At 46.5% G+C, this 14,866-nt stretch overlaps 1 protein-coding gene across 2 annotated transcripts in view; it reads right to left on the reverse strand.

Moving 5' to 3' along the window:
• HIF1A (hypoxia inducible factor 1 subunit alpha) overlaps positions 1 to 12,895 on the reverse strand; it is a 33,135-nt gene extending 20,240 nt beyond the window's left edge. Inside the window, exon 1 of one of the 2 annotated variants that reach the window (XM_035326807.1) lies at positions 12,568 to 12,892. In XM_035326807.1, coding sequence (XP_035182698.1) covers positions 12,568 to 12,602 — 35 coding nt within the window. In that variant the 5' untranslated portion in view covers positions 12,603 to 12,892. Of the gene's footprint in view, positions 1 to 12,567 lie in introns of both variants that reach the window. The other variant, XM_035326808.1, reaches the window with a different exon arrangement.
• Between the last annotated feature and the right edge of the window lie 1,971 nt (positions 12,896 to 14,866).

The following is a 14,866-nucleotide window of genomic DNA, read 5'->3' on the forward strand; positions in this document are numbered from 1 at the left end:
CTGCTCGCAACAGCCATAAAACCTGCTTCGTTTGTGCACGAGCATCCAAGTGACCACACTACTGGTGTATATAAGACCAACCTTAGAAGCACGAATGCCTTGAAATATTAAAGAAGCTTGAAGAGTTGTTTTGAAGACAAAGCGAGCCATCAGAATTTCTTCTGTGATTATCTTATTTTTTTCCAACTTTGGGAAGCTGTAAGGCACGGATGGGATATCCGTCTCTACCCCCACCGTGCCTGTCTTCTTACCCCTTCAGCACTGCCAACAGCAGCAAGCATTAAAAGCTTAGTTTTCAGAATCCTCCATTTTATAATAGGTAAGGATGTGATTATTTTATCTCCTTTGTGGCAGAATCAGACTGCTAGGTCACAAAACCAGCACTACTTTGTCATGAGAAACATTCATATACCAAAATAATAGTAATGGAGCCCTTTTGATAAGTAACTTAGGGGTATATTAGTTAAAAAACAATCCTGATATGCAATAAGTTGATCAGTTTCTGTGAGTATAGCTTATGTTCCTCAAAAAGGTAGTACAAAGCAACTGACAATCTCTCTTATTGCAGATTTCTTTCCATTCAGTCTCAACCTGAAGGCATATTCCTGCTCCAGAAATGGGTGTCTTGGTCTCAGAAGCTTGAGGCTCCCGACGTGCAGGTGTTTTCTGAATGTCATTACTAGCAGCCTGAAATGCTCAGGCTGAAACAAATTGAATATTGAATGTACAATACTGAAAAAAGTATTTTAGTAATTTAACCTAACTGATTAAATATTTCTTACTGAAGTCAGGCCTTGAGTATCTTTTCTCTTGGAAAGAAACTAAGGGTAAAGGTGAAAAGCCATTCCCAATTCTTTGTCCTTTTTCTGGACCACAGATCTCACCTATGACAAAGGTAAAACAAGTAATTATGCTGCCTTTGACAGATTCATCTTCGTACATCTGCTTTTTCCCTTGTTAGCTACTCATTCCAGATCCCTTCACCTGTGAAAATTTTGCTCTACTATACAAATGCAAGGGAGAATTACCTGAAGTACTTCATTTCCCTCTGCCTGGCTGCCAGAGCCTTGCTATGGCTTCCCTTTAAACTGCAGGCACCACTTTTATGTAAAAAACTTTTTAAAAATGGAAATAGCTGCTCACCTCACAAGTTCTCCCTTCCTCTTATGTTTTCGTTGTGAAAGCTCCATGTTCTTGAAAATATTTCAGCCACTTTCTAGATTTTGTTTGGTCTTAGCACACCCGACAGCAGACTTTGACAGAAAAAGTGAGAACTTTTGGCCAAAAGTGAGGCCATTGAATTATTAATTACCAGCTGAAATACTGCTCAAACCAAGCTCATAGCACCACTGTTAAAAATTAATCCCAGAGCAAGAGAACTGGGTGCTGCCGGCTGGAGCTCTGCCCGCCGTTACAATGGGCAGAACTCATGTAAAGCCAAAACGCTGGTACCAAGTGCTGGCATCCAAGTGGCAGGCTCTGCTCTCCCTCTTGCTATATATTTCCTTACGAGAAAGGCTACTACTATAGATAGATGCTTAAACTGTACAGCACAACAGCTTGCTATTTTTAGCTGTTGTTGAAAACTAAGCTGTAACTAATCTGAGTAAAACCCAGCAATTTAAATAGGAAGATTAATCTCCAACTTCAAAGAGCGTTTCTTTACTGGATCAAATTAATGGGGAAAAGGTCTTTCACAAATGAGGTTTAATTACCAAGTGAAGTCAGAGTTACCTCAACATGGGATGTCACCAAATACAAAAAAGAAAGGCAAAAGAAATCCTTTACTGTTGTAACTAATCTGAGCTTTGTTGCTTCGAGTTGCACAAAGTAAATGAGAAAGCATAGTTCATGCAGCTGCCCACAAATTTCTGCGTAGTCAATTACAGGATGGTAAGTTCCCATACAAAAATACATCTCTGAAGCGAGCTCTCTGTCAGCTAGAATAACATCGGAGCTCAAGGAAGGGGCCTTTAAACACTAAGATGTGAACTGGCACTAAGATTAAATAAGTCACATAATTGAAGACCCATTTCAGAAGTGCCTGTGCTTAAAAATCATGGTCTCCACAGCAGACGTATCCTGTACGGGGGATGGGAACCCAAGTCCCATTTAAAAGAAAACAGCTTCAGCACTATTGCAACCTTCTGCTACCTGTTTCGCATAAAAGAAAACCACCTAAGGATTCAGAAGAAAGATCTCCATTGAAGAGTAGATTATACATGCAATGAAAATATCAGAAATGCCCATTCTAGGCAGGAAATTGCATGCGTTTTCAGGTATGTTTCCTGCCCAGTTTCAGTGCCAGACATTCGTTTCTATTTTGTGTTTCCACCACCAGAATACAGAAGCAGAAATCAATCTACCGCAGGACACACACAGCAGCTCACAGAAAGCAGTGCTCTGCTGACAATTTTAAAACCAGTACTGGGCACAGCTTACACGTAAGAGATGTTCACTTGTAATGGCTGAACAAACAACCGAGTTCCCAAAGCTACCCAAGTCAGACACCCAAAGCAAAACCCTATTTCACCACTGGGATTCACTGCAGCTGAACGGAGGGCTCAGCTGAAGGATATTACCCAGGCTGCCCCAAACGAGAAGGGCTTTAAAACAAGGCAGGACGAACATAGAGCCAGCCCAGCAGCCTTCAGACAGAGCCCACCAGCAGCAACCACACATGCAGCAGTTACAGACGTCAACGCAGCCTCTGTACTCCTGTAATTGTGGCCACACGGACTACTGGGGCCACAGCAACTTTCTTAAACAACGTCTTACTCACTGAATCATCTCAAAGACCCCACCACAGCACATTTCTACAAGTGGCTCCACAGTCTGCTAAAAATAATCCTCCCTTTTTCCCCTCCTCAAGTATAAAACTAAACCACAGTCACAGTGAAAGCTGCCTCCTTCCTCCTTCCTTAACACCACTAACAGAGACCAAGAAGAACCCTGGAAAACGCCATTAGTAACCAATAAATTGAAATTAAAAATTGCTGATGAGATTTAAGACCTGCACACCGACCAATTTCTATACATGTGGCATATGAACTTTGTCTCCTTCTCGTTTCTTAAATCATCACCCAGCGTCAAGGAAAACTCTACATTGTGTACACAGCACTACATTCAGTTTTATTTTCTTCTGTACATTGCTTTACTGCTATTTATTTTCTCTCCTTTCTAGCTGCACACTCATTCATACTGACTTACTGTTCCTGTGCTTAGATTTCTCCTCTGTAGGTGTTTTCAATTCCCATGTAAAACACCTGCTGTGCACACAGGAATTAATCCAGCCTCATCTTTCCTGATTCAGGTCTGGGAACATTCTTAAAAAAAAGTTAAACATCTCGTGTTAGTGATTCACAGTCTCCTTTTCAGAATTGAGTGAATTTGTATACTGCACTTGAGCAGTTTCACATAAGTGTATCACATGGAAAGAACATAATCCAAATGAATAACGCGCCTCAAACGCAGTAACATCTCGTTATTGAGCTGTAACTGGCTTCCAGTTCTGATCTCCTTCATTTCCCAACACAAGATTTCATACACAGTGTTTCCGTGTCAGAAGCAAACTCTCCCGAGGATGTCAAACTAGTGCCAGCAATACCAGACTTGAAAGACCACCAGGGTCACAGAGACCACATCTGACCACATCTTCTACAGCACAGCTTTGGTTTTTCTTCTTTATGCAATGAACAGGACAAGATGTAGCTATCGCAACAGAACCATACGTGAACACTGTATGTTGACGGAGGGTATGTGAACTCAGAAAGGAGATGTGTAAGCGGCCTGGATTTAGCCCCTCATTTTCTCCTGCAGTTGGAAGGAAATGATCAGCCTAAAAGGGAGCTTCTGCCAGCGCAGCTGTGCGGGACAGAGGCACAGCTCCTCGTCTGCAGCAGTGTCCCGGCAGGTACCCCCACAAGGGCATCGCCGCACTGCCGTAACCAAAACCTCACACCGACAGCTCTCACCCGCCACCAGGCAGCAGTACACGTAGACGTGGACTCACCAGAACAGCACAAGCTGCCCAAAAGCATGCTAGAGCAGGGCCCTGCTCTTCAGGCTACACTGAACATGCACTCGTTTGATTTCTCTGCGGTTAGATTCAGGGCTGCTGGTCACAACGCTTACCAAATTCTTCTTCCATGGAAAGAGGACCCAGCTGAGCCCAGCGCTTACCTCGAACTAGCGCAGCACAATTCAACTTCCATAAAGAGGCCTTCATAAGAAAACCAGGTTTATAATGTAAGCAGAGAGCACCACTCAAATCTGCTTTTTTAAACATACGGCAAGTGCATGATGAAGTGTTTGAAACAACACAAAAACAACCCCCAGCCCATCTTCTGCCCAGCACATGCAAGGAATATGCCTTAAAAAACAGGAGGAAAGCCAGGCAGTGGGGTGAGGAAGAGGGGGGCCAGAGAACCTTAACCCCATGAGCCGCCTTGCAGGACTGCCTGCTGCTGGCACCTGGCCCCCTGAGAGCAGGGAAAGGCATTTCAGGCGCCTCTCTCAACACATAACGCAGAGTCGGAACTTCCAGGTGAAGGAATCATCGAGGGACGGGCTTTCCAGGAGCTGTAATGAACTTCCATGCAAATTTTCCACAATTTTTTCTTTCCAGGTTGGTTTGGAAGGGTGCTCCTTCCTTCCTGCTCCAGCCGTGCTGCACAATTAGCACAAGCTCTCAGCTTCCAGCTCACAATGAACTCCGGGGTGCGGCTTCATCTCTCCTGGCTTTGATGTGATTTGCTTTTTAAGTATCACTGCTTTTGCCATTATGGCAAATCTATCAGTTTTCCTTATTTTGTAATCTGAGTAGAATAACCAACACCCTCATCTCCTGCGCAGTCACGAGCATGTGATCTTCTAGATTAAAGTCTTGCTCGTTATGAATTAATGAACTTGAAAGCCCAATAATCTAACACAGAAAATCAGTTACTATAGAAAAGAAGTTACTATATTAAAGAATCTCTAAGATTTTAAAAGAAATTTAATGGTGAAAACTAGTGTAATTTTAAGGTACAGAAGCAACACTTCTATATGTAAACTATTGGTTAAACTTCATTCCTTTCTACATTTTCTTCAGACAAAGCAATTTAAGCTGCTTTCTTTACATTGCTGTGGTTATTTAAGGGCATTTAAATGCCACCAAAAACCTCTTAACTGAAAAAAAAAAAAACTAACAAGAGCAAGCAGACAGTTCAAACTGCGTTAGCTTCTGAACGAGCAGTGCTTTGAAACCCCTCGCTACCTGCAGAGTGATAGCGGGGGCTGGCTCTCCTTGAGAGCTATGTGGTGAACAAAATACAGTGAGAGGTTTTACTACCAGGACCACGAGGTCTGTATAAACAGACGTCTTACAAACAGGTAAATGATGGCATAAAAGAGCCAGCAGCAGCCTGCCACTCCTAAACCTAGTGCAAGACCACACTTCCAAGATTATCCATCAACTGTATTTGGCCTTGTGCTGACCTGGAAACCCTCCTCCTCCCTGCTTAGAAAGCGTAAGAAGGTAAAAGCTTCCAAATTTAGTATTTCTAATTAAGAACACGGTGAAGTGATTCTGCTGTCTTACTATACAGCGTAACCCCCATGTATTTTCACTGTGCATAGTAATTTACTGTGTAAAAATAATCATAGGACATACAAAGACTGTAAGAAAATTCTCATTTTTTTCAACCATGTTATTTGGCTTTTTTTTCTTTTAAATAGCTGTACTCTACCCTTCAGGATGAATGATGTATAGTAGTTAAATCATGCTTATTACTAAAGAAAAAACTACACGAAGAGGATGTCTGGACATGGACAGAACTAACCTTCAAGTGCTCTTCCCCCTTCAACACTTGCTGTTAATAGCTCTTGCTTCAACCAAGCTCACAAAGAAAATGCAAAACACATCCCCAAGATAGGTTCATCACTTTACCTCGCAGCTAACACTGTTTTAGTTAGAAACTATCTTCAGACAGGTGGAGACTCAAGTTCTCCAGAGCAGAGGCTGAAGGTTTTTCCTCACTGCTTCAGCGCAGGTTCTTCGCCTCGTTTCTTCACCTTGCATTCCTCATCTGCTTTCGCCTAGCAGGGTATTTCATGCTCAAAGGTTTAACAAATTAAAAAAATAGACATAAGTGACATAAAAGTTTATTTTTCTATATGAATAAAGAACAAACAGATCCACTGAGCAGTCAAGAAGAATGCTTACATCAATAGCCAGGATAAAGACCCTGCAGCAATGTCAGTTCCACAGCCAGTACATTCAATAGTCTGCAAGGAAAAAAAGCCTCTTCTGAAGGACTGAGCACTGAATATTCCTGTTATCAGCTGAATCACTTCCATTTAGAGTGTCCCATTTGCAGTCTTTGTACTTGACATGATTGCTTCAAGTCTTCTGTTCTGTGGAATATATTCCCATCTCTTCCAGCAGGTGTAAGCACAGGAAAAACATGAGGAGGCGAGCCTCTGAACTCCCTCCTAGCCTAGCAGTTCATTAATTACTCTCAGTTGCGAGCAGCATGAAATAATTCCACAAAAGCAAGGTTCCTGGCCTCGGTGTTCTTTTCCTTCTTGAAACATTATCTTCCTAAACCAAAACCAGATGGGCGCTATCAGTTAAGACTGATGGGAACACGATGCATCCCGGTAAACAACACGGGGCAGCTTTTTCAGGTAACTTGTCCAGGATTATAACAAATGGACCTGAAAGGGACACTTAGTAAAGTACTTGGGATATTTAATAAGTTGTTTGGTAAAACCTTCCGCTGCTGTAAATATAACAGCAGAAATTTCTTCACACAAACGCGATGATTCAGTTTCCTCAATTCTTCACTTGAAATTCAGGCTCTATTTTAACATGGCGAGTTATAAAAATCTGTTGTAACATCTTTCCTCTGAATGCTTATCAAGTATTCATTCATACCACCCCAAATTAAACAGAATTTGCAGTTTCTCTAGAGTCTATAATGCACACAGTGTTTATTATGTATTAGGTATCTTAAAGGAACTCCTAATGGATCTACTTGCAGCACCAGTTCTCCACCGTCTGCAGACACCGTGTGAAATAGCCTGGTAAAAACGTCTCAACATTTTAAAACCCATTTTTGTACAAGTCACCGTATCATCAGGCTGCAACAGAAAGCAATGACGAGTTATGCATATGACCAAACTCATCAATGCACTTCAAGGTATCAGTTCTGATATCTTGGATCAAATCCCCAGGCTGGTACGAACAGGCATGGCTTCAATGAACCCGTGCTAATTTACATCAACTGAGGCTATGGCTCCACATCAAAGAAGCCTGAAGCATTCGTCACCAACATAAACTGTATTTAAAAATACATATATGCTGGCATGTACTCACTTGACTTCATGCTTCTGAATTTCAGAACTTGATTTTCATGGTTTTATTTTAAGATAAATAACAGATCTCAGTAGAGGAAAAACTTAATAGCATTCACATCCAACTCTGATTTGGAAACCTGTATCTTTCCTGAATTTTCTGTCATTAATTAAAATGCAAGGCTCCTCTTTTTCTCCTGGGCCATTTCTGTAGTTCCCAATGTCGTGAACGCCCCAGGCATCTCCTGTTTCGGAGCGATACTCGGTGCAAAACAGATTCTCCTGCATGCCCTTCTGCCTGCCCTGATACAAAAGAGGGTTCTTGAGAGAGGCTCCAAAATGCTCAAACTTTCTCAAATCCCAAAGAGAAAGGGCTGTTATGACATGAAGAGATGAGTAAGGCCTACGTTCTTTCCATGCATTGCCTAGGATTTTTTGAGGCATGTAAACACCTGCCTATGTTGAGATAAAAGCAGCATTTGGGCTGATGACTCGTAATCTGGAACATTCCTTCCTTTTGGACATCAGCTAGCAACACAAGAGGTGGGAAACAGGTTACTACACCTTGCTAAGGTTCTTGCAAGATGTGTTTTTGTTTTGAAGTCACTTTGTTTTTAAAGAACACATGGTAATCTGATCTGTATTTGCATCTCCTTGAAAGAGCAGTATCATCAGGAAAATCTGGGTACTCCCCTTGCCACTGCTGAACCAGGCGGTACCTCCCACCTGGGTTTACTTCACAATGCATAAGAACTGTTTGGTTGGCATATCACAACACCAAGCTCTTCACAACTAAGCAGAGACAATGCTGCTGATTTTTCCCCCCTGCAGTACACAAAACTGAACACAAACCCGGTGGTTTCTGTGATACACCATCCCCCCGAACTCTGGAAAGTCTCATGAGAACCTAGCTGAAATCCAGCCTTCTAACACACATTAGTGTAATTTTATTACCGTGCAGAACAAGCGCACAATAATTTAATCCATTTCGTTAGAACGGCTCAGGGAGAGTCTCCAAGGCTTTCAGATCAGAAGCACACCAACAGGCACACTCGTAGGAACCTCAGAACAGCTCGTGCTTACACCACAACACTGCTGGCATTCGCTGGCACTGGTAAGAGTTGATTTTGTTCCTTTTCCACTTCACCATCAGTAATCAGAGTCCTGGAAACAACTTTATGAACTCCAGGCATACAATTCAAGGATACGAAGGAACAAAGGTCTACAAGCTGTGCTCACAACATGCAGAGGAGGAAGTAAATCCTGGCTGCTGCACTGCTGCCCAGTCTTACTCTCAGTAACAGGACGGCCTCTCTCCAGGAGGCAGCAGGATCAGTACGGCACCGCATGTCCACCCACCTTCACAAGGCTTACAGAACCCTAACATAGCCTTAACCTAAGCTAAAGAAGCTCTCGATGGCCATTCCTCGGGAAAGAGAAGCCTACCAGAAAACGTGGATCACAATTAGAAGAGGAAACAAGGTGGATTATCAGCTTTCTGCCCTCACCGCAGCCCGAAACGGGCCAGGGTAAGCCTCCAGAGGAACAAATAGCATTTATACAGAAGATGCTTCCCAAAAAAGCTTTAAACTACATAAAATTAAAGCCTTTTTACCATCCTAGCCCCCCGACACATCTACAGAAGACCTCTCCACATGGACCATTCGCAGCTGTTTCAAGCACACCAACCCAAGGGCCCCGGACAGAGCAAGTACCACTAAACAAAACCCAGAAATCTACTGCTACTTCCATGAACATGCTACCAGATACTCAAACCTCCACTGATACAAGCAGACCAAAGCACCAAGAACTCAAAATTTTAAGAAAAATGTATCTGCAGTAGGCAAACCCTCCGCAGCTGTTCCTCCCTGATTTTCTGTGCCTTGATAACCAGGAGGCAGAGCTGTAGCAACGTGCTGTTGCCTTCATCTTTAGTGGGCACTGAAAAGTAGATTCAAATCACTTTTACTAAAGACACTTCAAAACCATTTTGCGTTTGAGGAAATGACAAAGAACAGACAACTCAAGCAATACCATTTAAGTCCTAAGGCAAGCCAAACAATCCAGAAAAATCCAGAAAGCAGTAAAAACAACCACTTCTATGTAAGCCATAAACCACTCTGCCCTCCCCGTACCTGCAAGCAGATTCTGCATAAGAATTTAGCAAGGTTTCTCCTCTTCGTACAACACAGAAAGGTACAGTATTAGTATATACAAAAGGGTTTTGTATTAGCTTTCAACCCTGTTAACAGTGGCTCAGTACCACCAGCACTGAAAGAAATTAACAGGCAAAAAGCAGTGTACAATCCTAAAAACCTCACATAGGTTTAAGAAGGCCAGCAGCAGTCATCGCCCCTTTTGTAGCCAGTGGCACAGGACCAGCCAGATTCTGGAGCTGGACCTCAGTGGCAGAGACGGAACAGAAAAACCAGATCATCCTCTTAGATACCAGACGATACAGTTCAAGTCCCAACTACGAGAAACTGAAAAGCTGAAGTTTTTCTACAAGATGCTCCAGTAAGGATGTTAAAACATAGTGCTTTATACCGCCTGAGGTCCCAGACTGGGCACTCAAAACTACTTTTTAAAAACCTTCTGCTAGTCATTCTTATTTAGCACTCATACCATTAAGCACATCTGCATTTATGCTACAAGTAAGGATTTAAAACAATCCAAGATTCATTTTCCCGATGTATCCATTTACCAGCTGCAGGCCCTTACCAAAGCAACTGGTGACCCTAAGTGGTGCATTTACTTAGAGCGTGGCAAGATTTGCTCTCCTAATAGCAAAGTGTCATACCACAGAACTGAGAAAATCTTCTCATGGCACAAGCCATCTGCACACTAGAGTTTGTTAAAAGAAAATTGAGAAAGTCAAACTTCTATACAAGTCTTAAATTTGAATAAAATGGGAGTTAATCAGCAAGCAAAGCTCCCAACAATGCTCTTTTATTCACTCCATACGCAGAAACAAACTGAGTCCTTGCAACACATGAAAAAAGATCAGGAGCACACAAAAATGGCCCAGCTACTGAGGAACAGCTAAAACCCACACAGCTGGCAACACAAAACAGCATTACCCGTACATACAGGGGTCAGGAATCCATAAGAAATCAACTGAGATCTACTGAAGTTCGGGACTGCCTAACAGAATGGTTCAAGAAACCCGTAAGGGAATCTGTGCTTACAGTTACTAAGATGACGAGATTTCACTTATGTAAGAATGAGGGACACACTGGGTCAAATTTCATAATTTCTGCATCCCACAGCACATAATTAGCAGACAACAAGCTTCACTTTAACTCTCGAGAGCTAAACGCTACCCAAACACAAGCACACAGAGGGATGAGGAGCAAAGTGAGACCAACACATGGTGAAAGTGAGGTGCACTACACCTACAGTCAGCTGAAGTTTTATCATCGAAGGACAGACTGGAAGGTATTTTCCCTACAGGTATTATGAGAAGGGACACTAGCAAACCTAAAGCCTTCTAAAACAACGCCGGTTCTTGAGCAATGCTTGGGATTTTCAATAAGTTCTCTTGTGAGCTCACATCCTTCCTTTTTTTGCTTAGCCATCTTTGCTCAACTGCAGACTCGCAGCCCCAGGATGAGCATACCACAGACACAGCTTTATGTTTTAATTTAAAACATACCCTACAACAGAGGTAACCTCAATATTCCTTGCTATTTTATAAGAAACATTCCCAACCTTGAACTCGGTCTACAGGAAGCAGAAGGCAACAAATGCTCTTTCTTAAGCTCTCCCTTTAGGAAGGGCAGGATAAGCTATGCATACTGATTCTTACATTCTGAAGAAAGCAGATTACATCCAGGACAAGGAAATTGCAGAAAAAAAGTACCCAAGCGGGAGAGAATGGTAAGTAAAAAATAACAAACACTCGAGGACAAAGCAAACAGCAACAGAAGAGGAAAAAAAAAAAGTCTCAGAGCCCCTTTCCAGCCTTGCCACCAAATTAGGCCAGCAGAGCACAGGACAGAACAATCATTTCTGTTGCAACATTTTCTCTGCGGCTTCTCAATAGTTATTAGCTTTGAGAAGGGGGGAAAAAAAGGTTACAGGACTGTAGATATTTCATTAGACTAAAAGCTCCTGCTCCTCCACCCCCAGCACCGCTCCCACAACTTGAAGTCATCGCTCAGATGATCCCGTCCTAGAGGTGAAGCCCAGGGGCACAGCACACCGTACTCCCGAGCCCCACGCTCTGCCTTCACGGCTCGGGCTCAGCACAAAGCTCAACATCCATTTTAAAGGCCAGCTACTCTGACTCCCTTCCAAGGCGACTTACGCGCTTCGTACTCCCTCCATTTAGCCTGCTCGGATGACCTCCTGATACAAAAGCAGAGATAACCCATCTAAAAAAGAGGTACCGGTATCAATACCAACAAACGCTGTTTTCTGAAGATGGCAATCACAGCAATTAATCCCTCCACAAAGCACGCGGGGGGAGCATCCAATCGAAAAAATCCGATCACCTAAATACTCCAACTCCATAACTTCGCTACGTAACAAAAGCTTTCAAGGCTTTTATTCCCCCCCCCCTTTCTAATTTGAGCTAGCAATCCGCGGTGAATTATTCATACTTCTCAACTCACATTGTTCGGCAGCCCTCCTCCTCCTCTCCCCCCCCTCCTCTCCCCCCTTGCTTTTCTCAAGCTCGGTAATCTAAAATCTCCCCTTTCCGAACAAAACGCGGGCAGAACGGGGAATCAAAGCCTCGGTGGCCGCCCCCAGTAGATCCCACCCGATCCCACCTCCCTTTCCCCAAACAACCGCGGCCGCCCCGAGCTGCCCCCAGCACAACCACTTAGGACCCCGCCAGACTTCCCACGGCACCGGTGCCGAGCCAGACGCGCACATTTCCCCTTCGGCCACCCCGTCCCCACCACGCTTTCCGCCCCCCCCCCCCCCCCCCAACCCGCTCTCTGGGTTTTTAATTACAAACACACCCTGCTCTACCCCGCCGCCCCCAGCCGGCCGGGCCGCAGGGCGCTGAGGGGCCGCAGCTCGGGAGCCCCCCGGGCAGCGGGGAGCCGGGCTCCCCCCGCCGACAAAATGGCGACGTGGACGAGGAGGAGGAGGAGGAGGGAGGATGAAAGAACCAAGCGCGCTGCGGGGAGCCGGGCTGGGAGCGCGGGCCTCGGCTGCGGGAAGGGAGGAAGGGCGCTGAGGGTGAGGAGGGGGATGCCCACCCGCTCCCCCCGGTACCTTTTCTTGTCGCTGACGCCGCCGGGGCTGTCCATGGCGGCGGCCTGGCTGCTGCTGCTGCTGCCGCTCGCTGTCTGGCTCCGGGGCGGCTCCAATGGCCGCTGAGGGGCGAGGAGATGGCGGCGCGGCCGGGAAGGGGCCGGCGCTGGGGCCGCGCGGAGCTCAGAGCATCGGGGCAGGCGCCGGGGCCTGCGCCGGGAGGGGAGGTGCGGGAGGAGCCGGGCACGGCGGCGGGGACGGCGGCTGGAGGCGGCGAGGGGCCGGCCGGGGCTGTGCGCGGCGGCGGAGGAGGAGGAGGAGAAGGAGGTGGCAGAGGCGGGCTCGGCCGGCCCGGGCCCTGCGCTGCGCCAGTGAGGAGCGGCGGCGGAGCCCGGCCCCTCGGCCGCCGGGGTCAGCTGAGCAAACAGCTGGGAGGAGGGGGCCGGCACTTCACGTGGAGAGCTGTGTGCGGGGCGGGACGAGGCACGACACACGACATCTCACGACACGGGGCGCGGGCCGCCCAGTCGTCCTCCCCGAGCCCGGCCGCGGCTCTGCCCCCGCACGGTCAGCGGGAGCCGAAATGTCGTCCTCCCCCTCCCCCTCCCGCGGCGCTTCTTCAAATTAATTTTTTTTAAAGCCTCTCGTCAATTCTTAGCTCCTCTTCCCCGAAGTCATAAAGGCTCCCAGCTAACGAGCTGAAAAAGTCACGTTAATTAAACGGAACCAGGTGGGCTAGAAGGGAGAGACACGGACAATTAATCACAGCCGAAGCAAGCTTTCACCACTGAATAAAACACAGTTTTTACCCCCAAAACCCAAAGCGGGCCGCCGGGAGGCAGGACGCGGGTTGTAGGGGTGCTGCTTGCCCCCACACCCGCCCACGCGTGTCCGTGTCCCCGCTCCGCGCCCTCCGGGGGGCGCCCAAGGGGGGCCGGGGTCGGGGGGGCACCGGCCGGGGTGCTCGGGGGGCAGCGGCCCTGCAGCCCCCGGCAGCTCCCGCAGCCGGCTCGAGGCTGAACCCGGGGCCATTGCAGCGGGGCTGGGGGCACTGCGGGCACCTCCTGGCCCGAGGGGAGGCAGCCCCGGGGCGGGCGTTGAGGGGTAACCTCTGGGATGGGGAGCCAGGGCGCGCTGGAGGGAGGGAATTTATGGCCGAGGTCTACGCGTTTAAAATTAAAGGCTCCGCAGCCATCTCAGCTATGTTCCCTGAGTCGTAAGTGTTTTCAGTTCTGTGGAGAGGTGGGAAGGGTACGAAGGGACTGCAGGGAGCTCTGAGACTCCAAGGGGGCTGAGGGGAGGCCTCATGGCCGCCTGTAGCTCCCTCAGGAGGGGAGCGGAGGGGCAGGCGCTGAGCTCTGCTCTCTGGGGACAGCGACAGGACCCGAGGGAACGGCATGGAGCTGGGACAGGGGAGGGTCAGGCTGGGGGTTAGGGAAAGGTTCTGCACCCAGAGGTGGTCGGGCACTGGGACAGGCTCCCCAGGGCGGTGGTCACAGCACCGAGCCTGTCACAGGTCAAGAAGCACTTGGACACCGCTCTCAGACACATGGCATTAATTGTGTGTGATCCTGCGCGGAGCCAGCAGTTGGACCCGATGATCCTTGTGTGGGTCTCTTCCAACACTATTCTGTGATCGTGTTGGTTTCCTCCAACAGGAACTATATGTGATCATACGGAGCTGAGCCATATGACACTACTTGGTCGCCATATGACACTTCTCACTTCACAGTTCTGTGGTAATGATACCTTTTAAAAAAGAAGCTTTGACAGGCATATGTAACATCCTCGCCCTGCTGTATGCACATGTAATGTTGTAGGAAACACCTGCAGGGCAAAATGATGTCGTTACAGTACTGTATCTTCCTAACATTTATGCAGTGGTCTCTGCGCTTCCATATAATGAGTCCTTTTTGCATACAGACATGGTTGTTTTTAATTTCTTTTGAAGAAAAAGCAGTGACCGTGACATTTAATAGAAATCACAGGAAATGTCTATATGAAACAAAATGCCTGCACCAGTCTGAGACACAGAGGAGACACAGGTGCTATAGACTCCTTTTATTCCTTTAAGGTTTCTCATCCACATACTGACAAAGCCCAGCTTTACTTAGCTTATGAGATGTGACAACACGATAGCCCATGGCAGTGTGGCTGTGGACTACTGCTATATTTATTGTTCTCTGCTCACTGGTGCCTCAAGAAAAGAAATAATCAGAGCAAGACTCAAACTCAGGTCTCTTGCATAAGTACCAAGAAGCCAAACAGGAGCTCTCAGATACCTCATCTTTCCAAATGAGATATAGCCAGTTAATGCACT

This window comes from Oxyura jamaicensis, chromosome 5, assembly GCF_011077185.1.
Source record: "Oxyura jamaicensis isolate SHBP4307 breed ruddy duck chromosome 5, BPBGC_Ojam_1.0, whole genome shotgun sequence".
Taxonomy (NCBI): Eukaryota; Metazoa; Chordata; class Aves; order Anseriformes; family Anatidae; genus Oxyura; species Oxyura jamaicensis.